Below are 16,904 nucleotides of genomic sequence, written 5' to 3'. Positions count from 1 at the left end.
TTTGAATGGTTTTACACAAGTAATTTTGGGGCCCTTTATAGCTTGTTGTTCGGTGTGAGCCAAGGCTCCGTGTTGAAGGCCGTATCTTGACCTATAATGGGTTACTTTTATAAATTGTTATTTGGATGGAGAGTTGTCTCATTGGCGCTCATACCACATCTTCCTATATCTATAAAAAATGTTTAATGATATCATATAAGTTTTTTGTAAAACAAACTGAATGAAAAAATATTTTAAATGAGCCACTTAGTTAATGTATACTATATATCAAAACTGTGTTGAATATGCACTATTTTGTAATAAAATCTAAAGGAATCAGAAAAACTAATCGAGGCCCTAAAATTTGAGATATTGTCAACCGGAATGCGAGAAAACCGCATATATTTTAATGGTCAGGTCAATAATATAATAATAATAATATCTTTATTTGCAAAACATACAAAAACCAATTTTGGTTGTGGCAAATAATGAGATATCATATCGTCAATAGTATGGGACCAGTTCACATCTTCAATCATCAATAAGCTTGAAAGAATACAGTGACAACCTGTGAGATTTATAACAGGAGAGTACAAGGACGTTCAAGTCAGAAGCTAATATTTCTGTACGAGATGGTCGCAGTGCTATAGAACCAGACAATTTCAAAAAAAAAAAAGCTCGTCCAAAAAGAACACTAAATTGCTGTCAAGGGCCCGATTTGACAATTATCAGTCAAGAAATGTTGTGAACAAACATGCAGATAAAAAACTACACGAAGTGTTTTGAGATTTCAACGAGTAAAATACAACAATATTCTAACTCATTTTTCGTATAAACAGTATTCGAATAGGACCACATTGAAGAAGCGTAGTGCGTACACCGAGCGTTGACAGCCGTTATGTAACTTCTCTCGAGCATCGGTAATACATCGACGGCGCTCTCTCTACCGTTGTATTAAAGCCGGTATTTGTATCCAAAACGTTCTCCTACAGATACAGATCTAAAAGGATCGTGGTACAAGATCGAAATATACTAGGAGGTGTCCCCTCTATATTTTTTAATGACCATGATCGTTAAACTACGAAACTGTTTATTTTTTACTACACGCGTCACCTACATAAATTTGAGAATGGAGATGGGGAATGTGTCAAAGAGACAACAACCTGACCATAGAGCAAACCACAACCGAACGCAACCAATGGGTCTTCAATGCAACGAGAAACTCCCGCACCCGGAGGATTCCTTCAGCTGGCCCCTAAACAAATATGTATACTAGTTCAGTGATACCGGACGTCATACTGAACTCCGAATTATACACAAGAAACAAAAATTAAAAATCATACAAGACTAACAAAGGCCAGTGTTTTTATTGAAATCTCAAACCCCCCTTCTTAATACTCCCACTTTTAAACAAATTGACGCCCTCTCCCTCTGACTTGTCAGAGAAAAGAGCTTGCCATATCGCCATTTGCATGAAAGAGGCAATTATCTCTTACATTTTTTACTAGTGTATGCTTACACTAATTATACCCCACGCAACGAAGTTGCGGAGGGTGTAATGTTTTGACCCGTCCGTCTGTCTGTCTGCCTATCCGTACGTCAGTCCATCGGTCCTGTTTCTTGTCATCGCAACTCCTCTCAAACCACACAACAGAATTTCATGATAATAAGGACAAACTAAGTAGATTTGCATATCGGCAAGAAATTACAATTCATTTTTTTTCTAGAAGTTACGCCCCTTTGAACTTATCCTCTGAAACCACACCACAGAATTTCATGTAACCTTGTAGATAATAAGGACATACTATGCATAGGCGGATCCAGGGGGGCCCTAGGGGGCCCGCCCCCCTCCCCCTTTTCGTGGAAAAACTTTGGTTGATTATATAGGGAATTACTGAAGCATGACTGGAGCGCCCCCCAACCCCCCCCCCTTAGGTCAGTCAGCGGGCCCCCCCTTAGGAAAAGTTCTGGATCAGCCACTGCTGTGTAGATGTACATATCAACAGGAAATTATGATTCATTTTTTTTTCTTATACAACATTTTTTTCTTATAGTTATTTTATTCCTCCAGTGACAATGTGGGGACGTGGGGCATGTAAGCGCGCTCACTAAGGTTCTTTAATTTTATTTCTCCACGAAAATATTTGCACATTATTTGGGGTTTGGCCAAAGGAGTATGTATTTGGTCATTTTTAGAGTAAAATGATAGCCTTGGATCCTGGCTGACTGTTCGACAGAAGAGCCAGGCGGAATACAACCTGGTTTGTCAATAGGATATTAGGATGTTACGAATTTATTGCAAATGATTTTTTATTTTATATTTGACATGCAAATTAAAAAAAAAATAGGTATATTGATTAACATCGTGAATCATTTCAGTTAATTAACGATTGACAACATGTTAGATTTAGTAAGGTTGCCGGGCTATAAGGAGGTGTGGCACCAGATGGGGTTCATATCGGGAGTACGGGGCATTAAGCAGCTTTTGAGATCGAGGGACTCGTGAATATTTTGGTCTTTTTGGTTGTACATTTTTATTGTAGGAAATCTGGTAGCGGCAATTTTTAAGCTTCTTGTCCAGAAAATTCAGTAGGCTTTATATTAATACATAAAATTGAGAATGGAAATGGGAAATGTGTCAAAGAGACAACAACCCGACCATATAACCGACAACAGCAGAATAGAATATATATGTCAGCCCTTCATGTCAGAATGAAATGGTCCGATAATAGCATTTTATGATTAATAGAAATCGTTTATTACTAGTACCTGGGGTTTTCAGTAATGATGTAGCCTTTTAAAGCCGACTATATGGTATGCGGTTTTGTCATTGTTGTAGGCAGTAGGTTGCCTATAGTTGCTTACCGTGATGGACTTTAATTGTACTTCGCGTTGGTGGATAGTTGTCTCATTGGCAATCATACGGTTTATTACCACATCTCCTTATTGTATATACCTGAATAATCCAGTCGTAATATTCCACTGACCAACGACTATTTCATTAACCTCGTAATTAGGAGAGATCAATTATTTTGAGGGACTGAACTAGTCGGGATGTTTTTTTTTATATAGTTTCCGAACGAAAGTCCACGTCAGTAATAAAAATAAAACTGGGATCCTGTAAACATGCAATTTTTGTTTTGCTTTTTTAGACGCATTTGCTGTAATCAATGGATTAAAATTACTTAGGTATATATTCCACATGGAGGTACTCCGACTTACAGGAGGATTATACACCGAAGAAGAACCCGAGCGCCATCTGTCGTCATAATGATCGTTAGCATAATACAACGATGACATTTAACACTTCGACATTTCACACATCGACAATTCACGAATCGACAAGTCACATGTTACAAGTTACAAAACATCAATATACAAAAAGACAATTTACCAATAAAGAATTTTGAAATCTACAAGTTACAAATTGACAATTAACAAATGAAGAATGTTGAATTTTGATACAAAGATACATGTTACAAATCGACAATTTACGAATGAAGCATTACATGTATGATGAAATTGCACAGTTACAAGTAACAAACTGACAATTTACCGATTAAGAATGTTGAAACTACAAAGGTGCAAGTTACAAATTGACAATTTACGAATTAAGCATTATGAATTTCACAATAACAAGTTACAAATTAACAATTTACGAATTAACAATTTAGAAATTGCACAGTTACAAGTTACGAATTGACAAGTTACGAATTAAGAATTTTGACCCCGTTGGCTTTCCATATTATCAGTGACCTATGTTTTTTATTTGCTCATTCTTTGAAGCTATATTTCAGCTTTGGACCCTGAAATCTGACCAATTTGTTTTCACCACCCCTTTCCCTTATTCCAAAAATAATCTCAATTCAAATTTCTAACGGAGTTTGCAACAATAACTACTCATTTAAATACATCATAAAATATAAAATGACATACAGTCATGGTTAAAACTAATATTTAGCTTCTAATTTTTTTTACAGCTAATCATCTCAAGACAATCATCATTTCTGTATACATAATTTTCAAGCAGTGTAAGGGAGGTAATCAAACATATATATAACAATATTCTTTAAATGGAATCGGGATTGCCTCCCTTACACTGCTTTTAAATTGTCTAAATTGCCTTTTATCAGAAAAACCCTTGTTTTCCCCTTTTTTTGCCCCTATTTTCTAAATGATTTGAGCTATTACCCCCCATAACCATCCCTTTGTAGTATAGAAACTTGTGGTATAATTTAAGAGATATGCATACGCTTAAACACAAGTTATTGACTGGAAACTACAAAAAAGGTTATTAGGGCGCCTTTTTTGGCTCCCAACTTGTTGAAACCCCCCTTGGAGCAAGAACCCCAAAACTCAATTCCAGCCTTTCCTTTCTAGTTAGAAACCTTGTAGTATAATTTCAGAGAGATCCTAACACTTAAACACAAGCTACTGTCTGTAAACTAGAAAAAATGTTTCTTTTTGGTCCCTTGTTCCTACATGTACGGGGAAATTAACCCCAAACTGAATCCTAGCCTTCCTTTTGTTATATGGAACCTTGTGGTACAATGTCAGAGAGATCCATACAGTTACACACAAGTTATTATCTGGAAACTAAAAACATGCTTGTTTTCAGCCCTTTATTCCGAGACTGTTTGCTCCATAACCCTTAAAATAAATCCCAACCTTCTACTTATGGTATGAAACATTGTGGTACAATTTCAGAGCAATTAAAATACTTATACACAACTTATTGTCCTGAAACTAGATAAATGCTTGTTTTGGGCAACTTTGGGCCCCTAATTAATAAACCTTTGGGACCATAACCCCCAGAATCAATCCAAACCTTCCTTTTATGGTTACAAACATTGTCACGTGTTAAAATTTTATTTTTTATTTCTATTGACTTATACTAGTTATTATCCGGAAACAATCTTTTTTAGACAACGATGACGTGATACCAATATATGACCAAAAAAAATTATAAATTTTTGCGGTCGTATAAAAATATGATGATGTCTGTAAAATTTTCAAAGACAACAACTGGTTAAATAGCTTCCTTTTATATTATTAAGAACTCCTGGTTCAATAGCTTCATTGCAAGTTGAAACACACATCTTCAGGAAATCCTGATGTAAGATACAAGTCCTAGGTTATCTTATCTGGTAGATATAAACTCTATAAGCAGATGCTGCTGGAATATTTTGACATAGAAATGTACTTGCACAGCTAACTATGTGAATATCATAATCATTTTTAAAGTATAACTATTGAAAATAGCCCTGTGGGAAGGAATCGTCTACTAAGAAGTCTGTAAGTCAGTTTCTCTAATTTTTGTGCTATTTTCACATTTCCTGACCGGTGTGAGAAAAATATTTCTCCTCACTAGTGAAAAATCTGTTTTTGGCAAATGATTAGTCAAAATTTGATTATGATGTCTAAATGTTTTGTTTTCTTCTGAATTTTCCTATTGTGACGTCATGAAAAAAGGCGACCATGTCTGATGACGTCGCATATAAAGAACAGAAGTTTCTGAAAATCTTTGAAAAAAAAAGAATAAAAATCATTAGAGAAACATATTCCTACACTATAACTCGTGTATAACAATATTTCCCCACTCTCGACAGTAAAATTTTAGTTATTTAAAAGAGCTCGGCAAGCCTCACGCTTTAAATAATAAGATTTAACTGTCTCGAGTAGTAATACACTTGTTGCAGGGTAGGAATCTTTATGGTTGTCATTTGTTGCTGTATATCACATTTGTTTGTCTTTTACTGTCTTTTCCATAAATCAGTATGCTAGTTGTCTCCTATGAATTGTTTTAGATTTGTCATGTTAGGGTCTTTTATAGCTAACTATGCAGTATGGGTTGTGCTCATGGTTGAAATCCAGACAATGACCTTTATTTCCTAAGGGAGCTACCATTTGATTTTTATGGGGGATATAGGATGAACTATTTGGTCCTGCATGTTTTTCATTTTTTGTTGCTTATCCAGCCTTTATGTTTTACTCAAAACTCCTGTCCTGGCTTTTTGTTTAAATTTCATCCTAGCCCATCCCCCTTCCCCCCAAAAAAAATTCATATGGCAGTTCCCTCACATCTGCATCATTTCATGGTCTAGTGGAAAGTTCAACTTGTCTCATTGACAATCTATTATCATATACTACATCTATATATTTTAATAACAATATTTTGAAGTTTTCAAGTATCTGTTTTCTTTTCCTAAGGACACACTTTTAATGCCTATGTTTATGGAAAATGGCACAGTTTTTCCTTGTTATTCAATGTTATCAATGTTCTAAGAAAATGAAGTGACCAACATTTAATCATAGTAGACAGAAATGTACACCATACAAACACACCAAATATAGTTGAACATTATCATTGACCAATGAACCATGAAAATGAGGTCAAGGTCATATTAATCCTGCCAGACAGACATTTACACCTTGCAATCGTTCCATACTTCAAGTATACAAATGTAATTGACATATTGCTTAAAATATCCATGAAGTAGACAAAACTTGAAATCTGCCAGTCCTATATGTACACCTTACAATCATTATACACTAAATATATTTGACCTAATGATAAAAGTTTATGATAGGGGCTTGACTCGTAACTTTAACTATCACTGATTCACGAAATGAGATCATGTGAACTGTTCCTAATGAACATGTAGATGTTGTGATGGATTGATTCATTAAATGGCGTTTAATGGCACTTTCAACACTATTGTGCTATGTTGACATATTAATAGTAAGTTTTTAAGTGGTGGATGAAACCAGAGAACCCTTGCTTTTAGTATGAAACCGCCTTTCTAGCAAATTAGATTGTAGTTGAATGCACTTGACAAAACACATTTTTTTCAAGCAGTCACTGAACCATGAAAATGAGATCAAGCTCAAGGCCAATGAACATATGATTGACAGAAACTTCCTAACATAAGGCATCGTATATAAGGTATGAAGCATCCAGGTCTGTAAATTTCATTGCAGGCGAGACAAAAATTGTCTGATTGCTGATATAAATAAAACGCAATTTCACCCAACACCTTTATTAACTAAAGCAGTAATATACAGCTACAAGATTAAACAAATACATTGGTTATTAAAAAAAATCACTTCTATTTTTTTCCCTCCTTTTTTGGGAGAGTTTTTTTTATGGAATTTGAGTTCACACATATATGACTTGCTAACAATTCAAGAGGAAAGGGGAAGATGTTTTTTTACAGAATTTAAGATATAAAATGCTAAACAATACAGGCAGAAAAATTTGTCTTGGTTAGATATACAATAATAGGAAACACTCTTTAATTTGAAGGAAATTATAAATTATCCAAAATCAAAATCATAAACAATAAACACTCTAAGGGGGATTGACAATAATTATACTGATCATGGGAATTAAACCTTTAAATGTATGACTTTACAAAACTTCAAATTAGTTACAATGGAATCTCTTCTAAATAATGTTCATTATAAGGACTACCAAGCATTAACATCTAAACGTGATTCTTGTATAGAAATGACCATATATGGAAGTGAAGGTGGTTCTTTTGGAGTTATATCATCAATAGTGTTCACTGAAAATCACAATGACACAGGTGTCCTTGACCTTCAAATATGCTAATGCATAAAAAGTTCTGCTTTAGAAATTCCTATAGTGAGATGTGCACAATTATATAGGAAAGATCATTTACAAAGAATAAAATATAATAGTTAGAATTAATACAACATTGAGAATATACTAGAAAGTTTGGTAATATGGTATGACTGTTAAGTTTCTTGTGTAACTTTTATATCTACAATGTTCTAATTAGAATCAAGTTATATAATAGATTCATAATGACAGCTTATAAATAAATACATCATCATTTACTGACAACTTTATAGAACATTCATCTTTCTGAAACAATGGGGTACAGCCGTGTACAAAGTCTGATTGCTGCAATCATCTGTCAAATCTCATTACCATCAACTTAATACCAAGTGTTAATATTAATGTGATGAGAAATAGAGGCTTTTCACCGTTAAATTCAACCTACACCAGACTTTGTCTCTCTAACCTCGCCAGAACTCAACCATTATTTCTTATCCCTATACAAATATTAATTGATCCTAGTGTGGGCCATCCTTGTAATGTTGTTTTACATCAACAAACTTCTAATTGTTTCTCCTTCTGTTGGTATGTAAATCGTTTGAACTTAGTTGGGCTATGTCAAACTTTACATGACAATGGACACCCACGTTACAATTATTTAATGCCCATTAGACGTTGGTTACAAAATAAAAACAATACAGCATATGGTTACAACATAAATAAAATCCTACCGTCTCAGGTAACAAAAATATCATCATAAAAATAAATCATTTCTGTAAGCTCCTACATTTTCAGTATGATGAACAAAAATCAGAAATTAAATCTTTTGTTTAAAATGAAGGAAATTACAGATGAATAAAACATATTTACAAATCTACAGAATGCTGGACTTCTGACCGAGCATTTAATGTTGGTTATCAAGGAATATATACTGTTGGTCTTGTACATGTAATATACAATAATCAAACAATACTGGCACACACATTTCTTAACAGAATCCAGTCAGCAACCCTATATTAGAAAAACATTACAATTCTTAATAAAAATCTTTTCAGCCTAGCTAAAACATTCACAAACTTAAATCTCTGAAGTGTTTTTACTCAAAAATTCAGCAAAGGTAAACCTTCAAACATTTTCACTTTAGTAAGGTTTATTTCAGAGAGTTTAAATCTCTTAAGATAATTGGACTTATATAAATTCAGTTAAACCTCTGAACATTTAAACCTGGCTATTAGAATGAATAAAAGATATGATTTTTTTATTCAAAATTCTTAAAAGATATCTGATTTTTTATTCAAAATCCTAGTGATGTCATTGTTATTAATATGAATGTCCTTATAAATGCTTCAATTAACTTTGCTTAACAAAAATTAAAATGATAAAATAAAAATACAATCAAATTGTATATTTGAAATTTCTAATTCTTTTTTATATTTTGCATTGGTGATTTACCAAATTTTCCCAAATTATTACTTAAAAAGGTTTAGATAAAATCATATGAGAATATACACCAGTTTATTTTGTGTCTGATGTTTCACCGTGTAAAACATTGTAGCTCTAAATCTACTGAGAATCTACTGTTCAATCTTTGTATGTAAAAATTGGCTAAAGAAGACTCCCGTAAGATATTAAAAAGGGTAAAAATTACTATGGTGCATAACGAAAAGTAAATGTGTGTAAAACCTTAATTGAATTAATCACTAAAATCATTTGGACAAATAATGTTTGATTAAAGATGTTACAAAATTCCTTTTCTCACAAAATATCTCACTGTTTTTTTAATAAACATATAAATAGTTTTTTCTCCATTATGTCGACTGAAAAGCATGAACTAACTCTCATTTAAACAGACCCATCGGGCGGGCCCTGAGATTTCAGCTTTTCTATGTTGATGGAACACGCTCTCTTCACCTGCGTTAACGCTGGACTCTGTGAGAGGTTACGAGGACTTTTAACCGTTGATATCTCTGTTACAGATTCATACCCATGGTGTCCATCCTTCATAGAGGACTGCTAAGTTGTCGAGATTTGTGGCGTCTTTTATAATGAAATCCACCTGCACAGAAAAAATATAGGTTTAGAAATAGTCATTACAACTTAGGGATAATAACATCTGATATGAATGTTGTAACTTCAGGCAAAAATCAATTTATTAATGGAAACCTTAAATTCAGTGGTTTTCTAAATGAGAAAAGAGATAAAACCACAAATAATCAAACAAAAAAAATATCAATTTCAACATTTTTTGAAAGTTCTAAATCTATAATATAATGTTAGCACTGATGATACTTTAAATCATTAATTTTCTTGTCAGTATTTCACTCTTGTATGAGTATTAATGTATACAGTTACTCCAAAGTATATTTGTAAATCAAGTTAATCTTACCTGTTCAGCAACAGTAAATCTTTTGTTTGGGTCCGGATCTCGACCATCCAGTTTCATTTTTACTCTTCTCCAAACACTGACAGCATAGGAGTTTCTTTCTTGGATGGCTACAATAATTAATCATAAAAGATAAATAAAATGGATGGCTACAATCATTAATCATAAAAGACAAATAAAATGGATGGCTACAATCATTAATCATAAAAGATAAATAAAATGGATGGCTACAATCATTAATCATAGAAGACAAATAAAATGGATGGCTACAATCATTAATCATAAAAGACAAATAAAATGGATGGCTACAATCATTAATCATAAAAGACAAATAAAATGGATGGCTACAATCATTAATCATAAAAGACAAATAAAATGGATGGCTACAATCATTAATCATAAAAGACAAATAAAATGGATGGCTACAATCATTAATCATAAACTACAATAATTAATCATAAAAGACAAATAAAATGGATGGCTACAATAATTAATCATAAAAAACAAATAAAATGGATGGCTACAATCATTAAATAATCATAATCATCAGCTAACAAAATCTTTACCAGAATCAAGATTAAGAATAAACATTAAAATTGTGATGAAACTATATGATTTTTGGATAGTGTTCCTTTTACAGTGCTCAATGATATTCAATTACTTTATAATATTTTCGGAAAAATATGCAATCATCAAAAAAAGATCAACTATAAAATCATGTGTAACTTTTGATTGGACTACAAAATCATGTGTAACTTTTGATTGGACTACAAAATCATGTGTACATTTTGATAAGACTACAAAACCATTAGAAAAATTTAGTAACTTATTTCTATTCTTTCCAATATATTCTTTACTTAGTTTTCTCAGTTTGTCTATACATTGTACCAAATCAACTTCTATTCTTTTGCATCCAATAAAGCTCACACACAAATCTCTAACAGATATACCATTTAGAACTTTGTTGACACATAACAATGTCTTGCCTGCTGCAATAATCAAATTATCATACAGCTGCTTACCATGAAGTCTGTTATTATAGTAGTTTTACATTAGGGAATGGTTTAACAATAAGTCTGTTATTATAGTAGTTTTACATTAGGGAATGGTTTAACAATAAGTCTGTTATTACAGTAGGGAATGGTTTAACAATAAGTCTGTTATTACAGTAGTTTTACATTAGGGAATGGTTTAACATGAAGTCTGTTATTATAGCAGTTTTACATTAGGGAATGGTTTAACATGAAGTCTGTTATTATAGTAGTTTTACATTAGGGAATGGTTTAACATGAAGTCTGTTATTATAGTAGTTTTATATTAGGGAATGGTTTAACATGAAGTCTGTTATTATAGTAGTTTTAGGGAATGGTTTAACAATAAGTCTGTTATTATAGTAGTTTTACATTAGGGAATGGTTTAACAATAAGTCTGTTATTATAGTAGTTTTACCTTAGGGAATGGTTTAACAATAAGTCTGTTATTATAGTAGTTTTACATTAGGGAATGGTTTAACAATAAGTCTGTTATTACAGTAGTTTTACATTAGGGAATGGTTTAACAATAAGTCTGTTATTACAGTAGTTTTACATTAGGGAATGGTTTAACAATAAGTCTGTTATTATAGTAGTTTTACATTAGGGAATGGTTTAACAATAAGTCTGTTATTATAGTAGTTTTACATTAGGGAATGGTTTAACAATAAGTCTGTTATTATAGTAGTTTTACATTAGGGAATGGTTTAACATGAAGTCTGTTATTATAGTAGTTTTACATTAGGGAATGGTTTAACAATAAGTCTGTTATTATAGTAGTTTTACATTAGGGAATGGTTTAACATGAAGTCTGTTATTATAGTAGTTTTACATTAGGGAATGGTTTAACATGAAGTCTGTTATTATAGTAGTTTTACATTAGGGAATGGTTTAACAATAAGTCTGTTATTATAGCAGTTTTACATTAGGGAATGGTTTAACAATAAGTCTGTTATTATAGTAGTTTTACATTAGGGAATGGTTTAACAATAAGGAGGACAAACCGACAGTTAACTTCAGATTACTGACCTTTTCCTGTTCTAGGATCTCTGGTAACTTTATCTGTTCTCTTTGTACTGGATCCTGAAAATATCATTCAATTTATTAGTCAGAAGACAAAGAGATCTCATCTTTTGGTAAATTTGTGTTTTTACAGCATTTAACAGTAACAGTGTCTAATGTTGAAGTTTAGACAATATATCATTGAAAAATAGGAATAATTCATTTCTTTAATCTGTGGTCTGCATTAGAGTTCAAACGAAGTATACAAATTATCCATTACTGTACAAATCATTCACAAAATATCTCTTAACAGAATAGGTAAAGTTTATTGTGCACTTATCCTTTTGCTACAACTTTTTATCAATTTTAGTGTTTTGATACTCATATACAAGGGATTCTAATATGACATGGTTCTTTCGCTTTGTGAATAAACCTATGCTCTAAATCCAATAAAATTTGTTTGCACATGCTTATATTGACTACTGCAGAATAGTGAATTTTATCAAATTGGCATGCATTTAATATATTTTATTAACTTAAAACAGGTCAAAACTATTAAATGATACACATGTTTTTACTAATTCATTTATTATGAATGTAATGTGTTGCAATTCGAAATTGATGTATTTGACCTAGATACGACAACCGTTCATGCTGGCTGTTCAAAACTCAGCCCTTTGAAAATGATATTGCCAGTCGTTTGCTTGTTTACAAACAAAAATGGGAGGTTCATGGAAGAGCCTACACTAAAGCAGTACACTTATACACATTAGACATAGAAATTACCTTAACTGTCCTAATCAGAATCGAAATAATTGATGCAAGCTATTCTTTATTGTAGTTTTAACATGGGTAGGCATTATTTTCGTGTCATTTAAGCCCTCACTGCTGGGCAAAAATAATAACGAATATAATGCCTACCCATGTTAAAACTACAATTAAGTATAGCTTGCATCAATTATTTCTTAAATAAACCAATGGCTTATAAAATCATTCTTTCAGCAATTAAACCTATCTGTAAAATGCCTTTCAAATCGCTATGAACAGGGTTCACTATGAGATAGGTTTAATCACCAGAAATTTTAGCAAGCAATCCTGGGTGAGAGCTTCCTGGCGGAGTGAAGTCTCTAGGATTACTGGATTTTCTTACTGAATGAGTAGGGTTGACTATGAATTGGATGTACTTATGTACAACCTTCTCTATGATATAGATTAACTCACCAGAAATTTTAGCCAGCAATCCTGGGTGAGGACTTCCTGGTGGAGTGGAGTCTCTAGGATTACTTGATTTTCTTACTGGACTCAGTAGGTCTTTTGTTGATGGTCTTTTTAAGGTCACTGGAAAAAAACAAATTTCAATATCAATTTTCTACCTTTTCACAAGAGATCAACCTTTGAAAACTTTATACTTTTATGGGAAAATTATAGTTCAATACAATGACAAAAACATGGCCTTTGTATTCATTGATGCTTTATCTTCTTAGGTTGAAAAATGCATTTTATGTAGTTGACTCATATACAAATAGTTTATGAATAAATCTTCTAGAGAAAGAAGCTTACAACTACATAAGACCCACCTATAGTAACATTTAAAGTAAAACGTATTGGGTTTGTAATAGTAGCATACTACTACATAAGACCCACCTATAGTAAAATTTAAAGTAAAACATATTGGGTTTGTAATGGTAGCATACTACTACATAAGACCCACCTATAGTAACATTTAAAGTAAAACATATTGGGTTTGTAATGGTAGCATACTACTACATAAGACCCACCTATAGTAAAGCATACCACTACATAAGACCCACCTATAGTAAAATTTAAAGTAAAACATATTGGGTTTGTAATGGTAGCATACTACTACATAAGACCCACCTGTAGTAAAATTTAAAGTAACACATATTGGGTTTGTAATGGTAGCATACTACTACATAAGACCCACCTATAGTAAAATTTAAAGTAAAACATATTGGGTTTGTAATGGTAGCATACTACTACATAAGACCCACCTATAGTAAAATTTAAAGTAAAACATATTGGGTTTGTAATGGTAGCATACTACTACATAAGACCCATCTATAGTAAAATTTAAAGTAAAACATATTGGGTTTGTAATAGTAGAATATCACCACCCTCCAAGGTTATGTAGAGGATAACTTTATGAACCCTTATTCATCAAATTATGAATATCTGACTGATCTAATCTCCCACCCTGGGGTAGTTCATACCTGCAGTAAAATTCTGTATTTCTGACTGATCTAGTCCATCACCCTGGGGTAGCAATGGTGGAGCTAAGTTGACTAAATCATCATATATCCTGTAAAAATAAAATAAATTAGGACATGAGTAAGTGTCTAGTGGCACAATGCCCTGCTTCAACTATCTCATTTCCTAGTTGGTGGAAAGAACTTTGAAATCAGGGTCAAAACAATTATTTTGACATGTATATTAGAATGTTTGCTTCATTTTGAACATGCATATTAATTTTCATCTTCTTGGGATCACAAACAGATACATAATTTCCACCATAGGAGGGCATGAAATGAGCTGCGTTGGATAGAAATTGACCTGATGCAAATAAATATCAAAATATCTGTTAAATAATTTTGGTTTGACAAAAATCTCTATGCAAAGTCTGCAACTGTTTGATGCCATATACAAATACCCTCAAGTCAGACCAACATCCATCTTTAATTTCACAGATTCAATCAAAGTATTAGCATTCTACATGTATATGTGCACTTGCATTAAAGCAAATGATACTGCATTGTGTTAGATTGTTGTTGCATCTCAAATTCTTAGTTTAACCATGCATAGGTTCATACTTAATAAACTACACGGACCAAAAAATGCCATCACAAAGGCTTTTATTCTGTGAAAAAAGCAATTTGAAACAAAACATGATCTGATCTATATCTCATTATACACTTTAAAACCAAACATATCTACAGGCATTACTTATGAAAGTCAGGACAAATATTGCCAATCAGAATTACTTAAGAAAGCTTGATTTTTGTCGAGCCAATGTGGTTGAGTGGTCTAGCATGCCAGGCATAGTGCAAAGCTATTTGGTACCACAATTTCTTAGTAGCATGAGTTCAGATCACTGCCAGGGAATAAACAAAACATTGCAAAAGCAAATTAACAGATTTAATATTGACAGGCTTTTATTTAGACAAATAATATATATATATCTTCATGCTTTATATACCATGTACCGGTAAGACATGAAGTTATATATATGGATATAGCTATTTTTAGATACTTACAGAGTTATTTGTCCAATGAGAGAGTCCACCATATCATCTGCCTCTGCCATTCCATCCTTTGTGATATCTTCAGTTGTTACTATTTTTAAGGCAGTGGTAAAATTTTCAGAAAAGTTTTTATAAGTATTGAGATAGTCCTTTACAACAGTGGTTGTACTGTAACCTTCTTCTAAACCAAGCTCTTCTTGCTATAAAAGAAAAAAAGAGTTCACTTGATAAATGCCAGAAAGATCCTCTCTAGAGCCTACAAATAAGTACAGAAAGGTCCCCTCTGGAGCCAATTTGAGCCTTCTAACATACCTGTCAACCTGTGACGATGAAAATGCAGGTCATGACCTGCATTGAAGAATCAAATCTCAGGTCATAACGCGTACAAACTTTTTCGAGCTGAATTTCAGTATTTATGGTACATTTTCTTATAATGTATATCAAATATACCAAAACATCAATGCATGTTCACTTTGTTAAGTCATTTTAAATCTTATTAAATATTATTTCATTGCACTTTTAAGGATTTTTATAAATTTGTGTAGCTTAGTCTTATGTGCTTTACTTTTTGAGAAAAAATACTGCAATCATCAAACACTAGAATTAAATAAAATTCTTAAATGTTTGAGACTATTGACTATGTAGCCTTTAACCATACTATTTTTCATTTAACAAGGAAATTAGACTATGATAAAATATAGTAATACAGTTAAAGGAAGTATAAATGTAAAAAATAATTTTTCAACTTTAAAAAAAAAATTGTATAAAGGTATAAAAATAATGAAAAGTTATTTTTCAATATGTATTTGAATTTTATATTTTTATGATTTAATCTTTTTCACCCATAAAACGTAAATATAAGGAATAATTTTGAATGGTGACAAATAAGGGGAAGTAACTCTAGTTCAGTTTGTAAACCAATGCCATTGGCAATGGTGCAATTTATTTACGACCTAAAGCTAAGGTAATTGGTGTTAATTAACAGTGTGTTTGACACCAAAGCTGTCAAGTGAAGCCATGCACTTAATGGGTCACTTAATTTGACAGTTTACATAGCTAGGTGAACTTCCTGTTCATGGAAGAATTACGAATTTGCCGGTATTTCAAAGGAATGTTACTTATGAAATCAATGTCAATGCAAGGCTAAGAAATACGGGTGAAATCGGGATATTTTCGGAATTCCCGGGTTATTTCAATGACCCGGCGGATGTTCCGGGTGATCCCTCAGAATTGTGAAAATCTCGGGTCACAGCCGCAGAATACGGGTCAGTTGACAGGTATGTTCTAAGTACTGCATACTGTGGATTCATTATTATTCCTTGGATAGCAATTTTTTGTGGGTTTCGTGGGTACAGGTGAACCACAAATTCAAATGTGCAACGAATAACATTTTTTCAGTAGGCTTAGTATACAGAGATTGGCAAAACCACGATATCAAATATCCATGAATATGCAAGTTTTCAGCAATCAGTGGGGTCTGAAATGGTCATATGGCCAAACTTATTAGTAATAGTTATATATGTATATTGTTTACTTTTAGTCAGTGGGGTCTGAAATGGTCATATGGCCAAACTTATTAATAATACTTATAGATATATATTGTTTACTATTAGTCAGTGGGGTCTGAAATGGTCATATGGCCAAACTCATTAGTAATAGTTATA

At 32.4% G+C, this 16,904-nt stretch overlaps 1 protein-coding gene across 4 annotated transcripts in view; it reads right to left on the bottom strand.

Annotated features, from left to right (window-relative positions):
- Positions 1–7,003: 7,003 nt before the first annotated feature.
- The window catches only part of LOC139487419 (serine/threonine-protein kinase SMG1-like), a 156,601-nt gene continuing 146,700 nt past the window's right edge, over positions 7,004–16,904 (bottom strand). For all 4 annotated transcript variants that reach the window (XM_071272179.1, XM_071272177.1, XM_071272180.1 and 1 more), the window contains 6 exons: positions 15,253–15,440; positions 14,212–14,300; positions 13,202–13,318; positions 12,008–12,061; positions 9,951–10,057; positions 7,004–9,620 (listed from right to left, as the gene is read on the bottom strand). In XM_071272179.1, coding sequence (XP_071128280.1) covers positions 9,543–9,620; positions 9,951–10,057; positions 12,008–12,061; positions 13,202–13,318; positions 14,212–14,300; positions 15,253–15,440 — 633 coding nt within the window. In that variant the 3' untranslated portion in view covers positions 7,004–9,542. The remainder of the gene's footprint in view (positions 9,621–9,950; positions 10,058–12,007; positions 12,062–13,201; positions 13,319–14,211; positions 14,301–15,252; positions 15,441–16,904) is intronic.

Source organism: Mytilus edulis, chromosome 9, assembly GCF_963676685.1.
Source record: "Mytilus edulis chromosome 9, xbMytEdul2.2, whole genome shotgun sequence".
Lineage (NCBI taxonomy): Eukaryota > Metazoa > Mollusca > Bivalvia > Mytilida > Mytilidae > Mytilus > Mytilus edulis.
The sequence above is the reverse complement of the archived record's forward strand: the minus strand, read 5'-3'. Positions and strand labels throughout refer to the sequence as shown.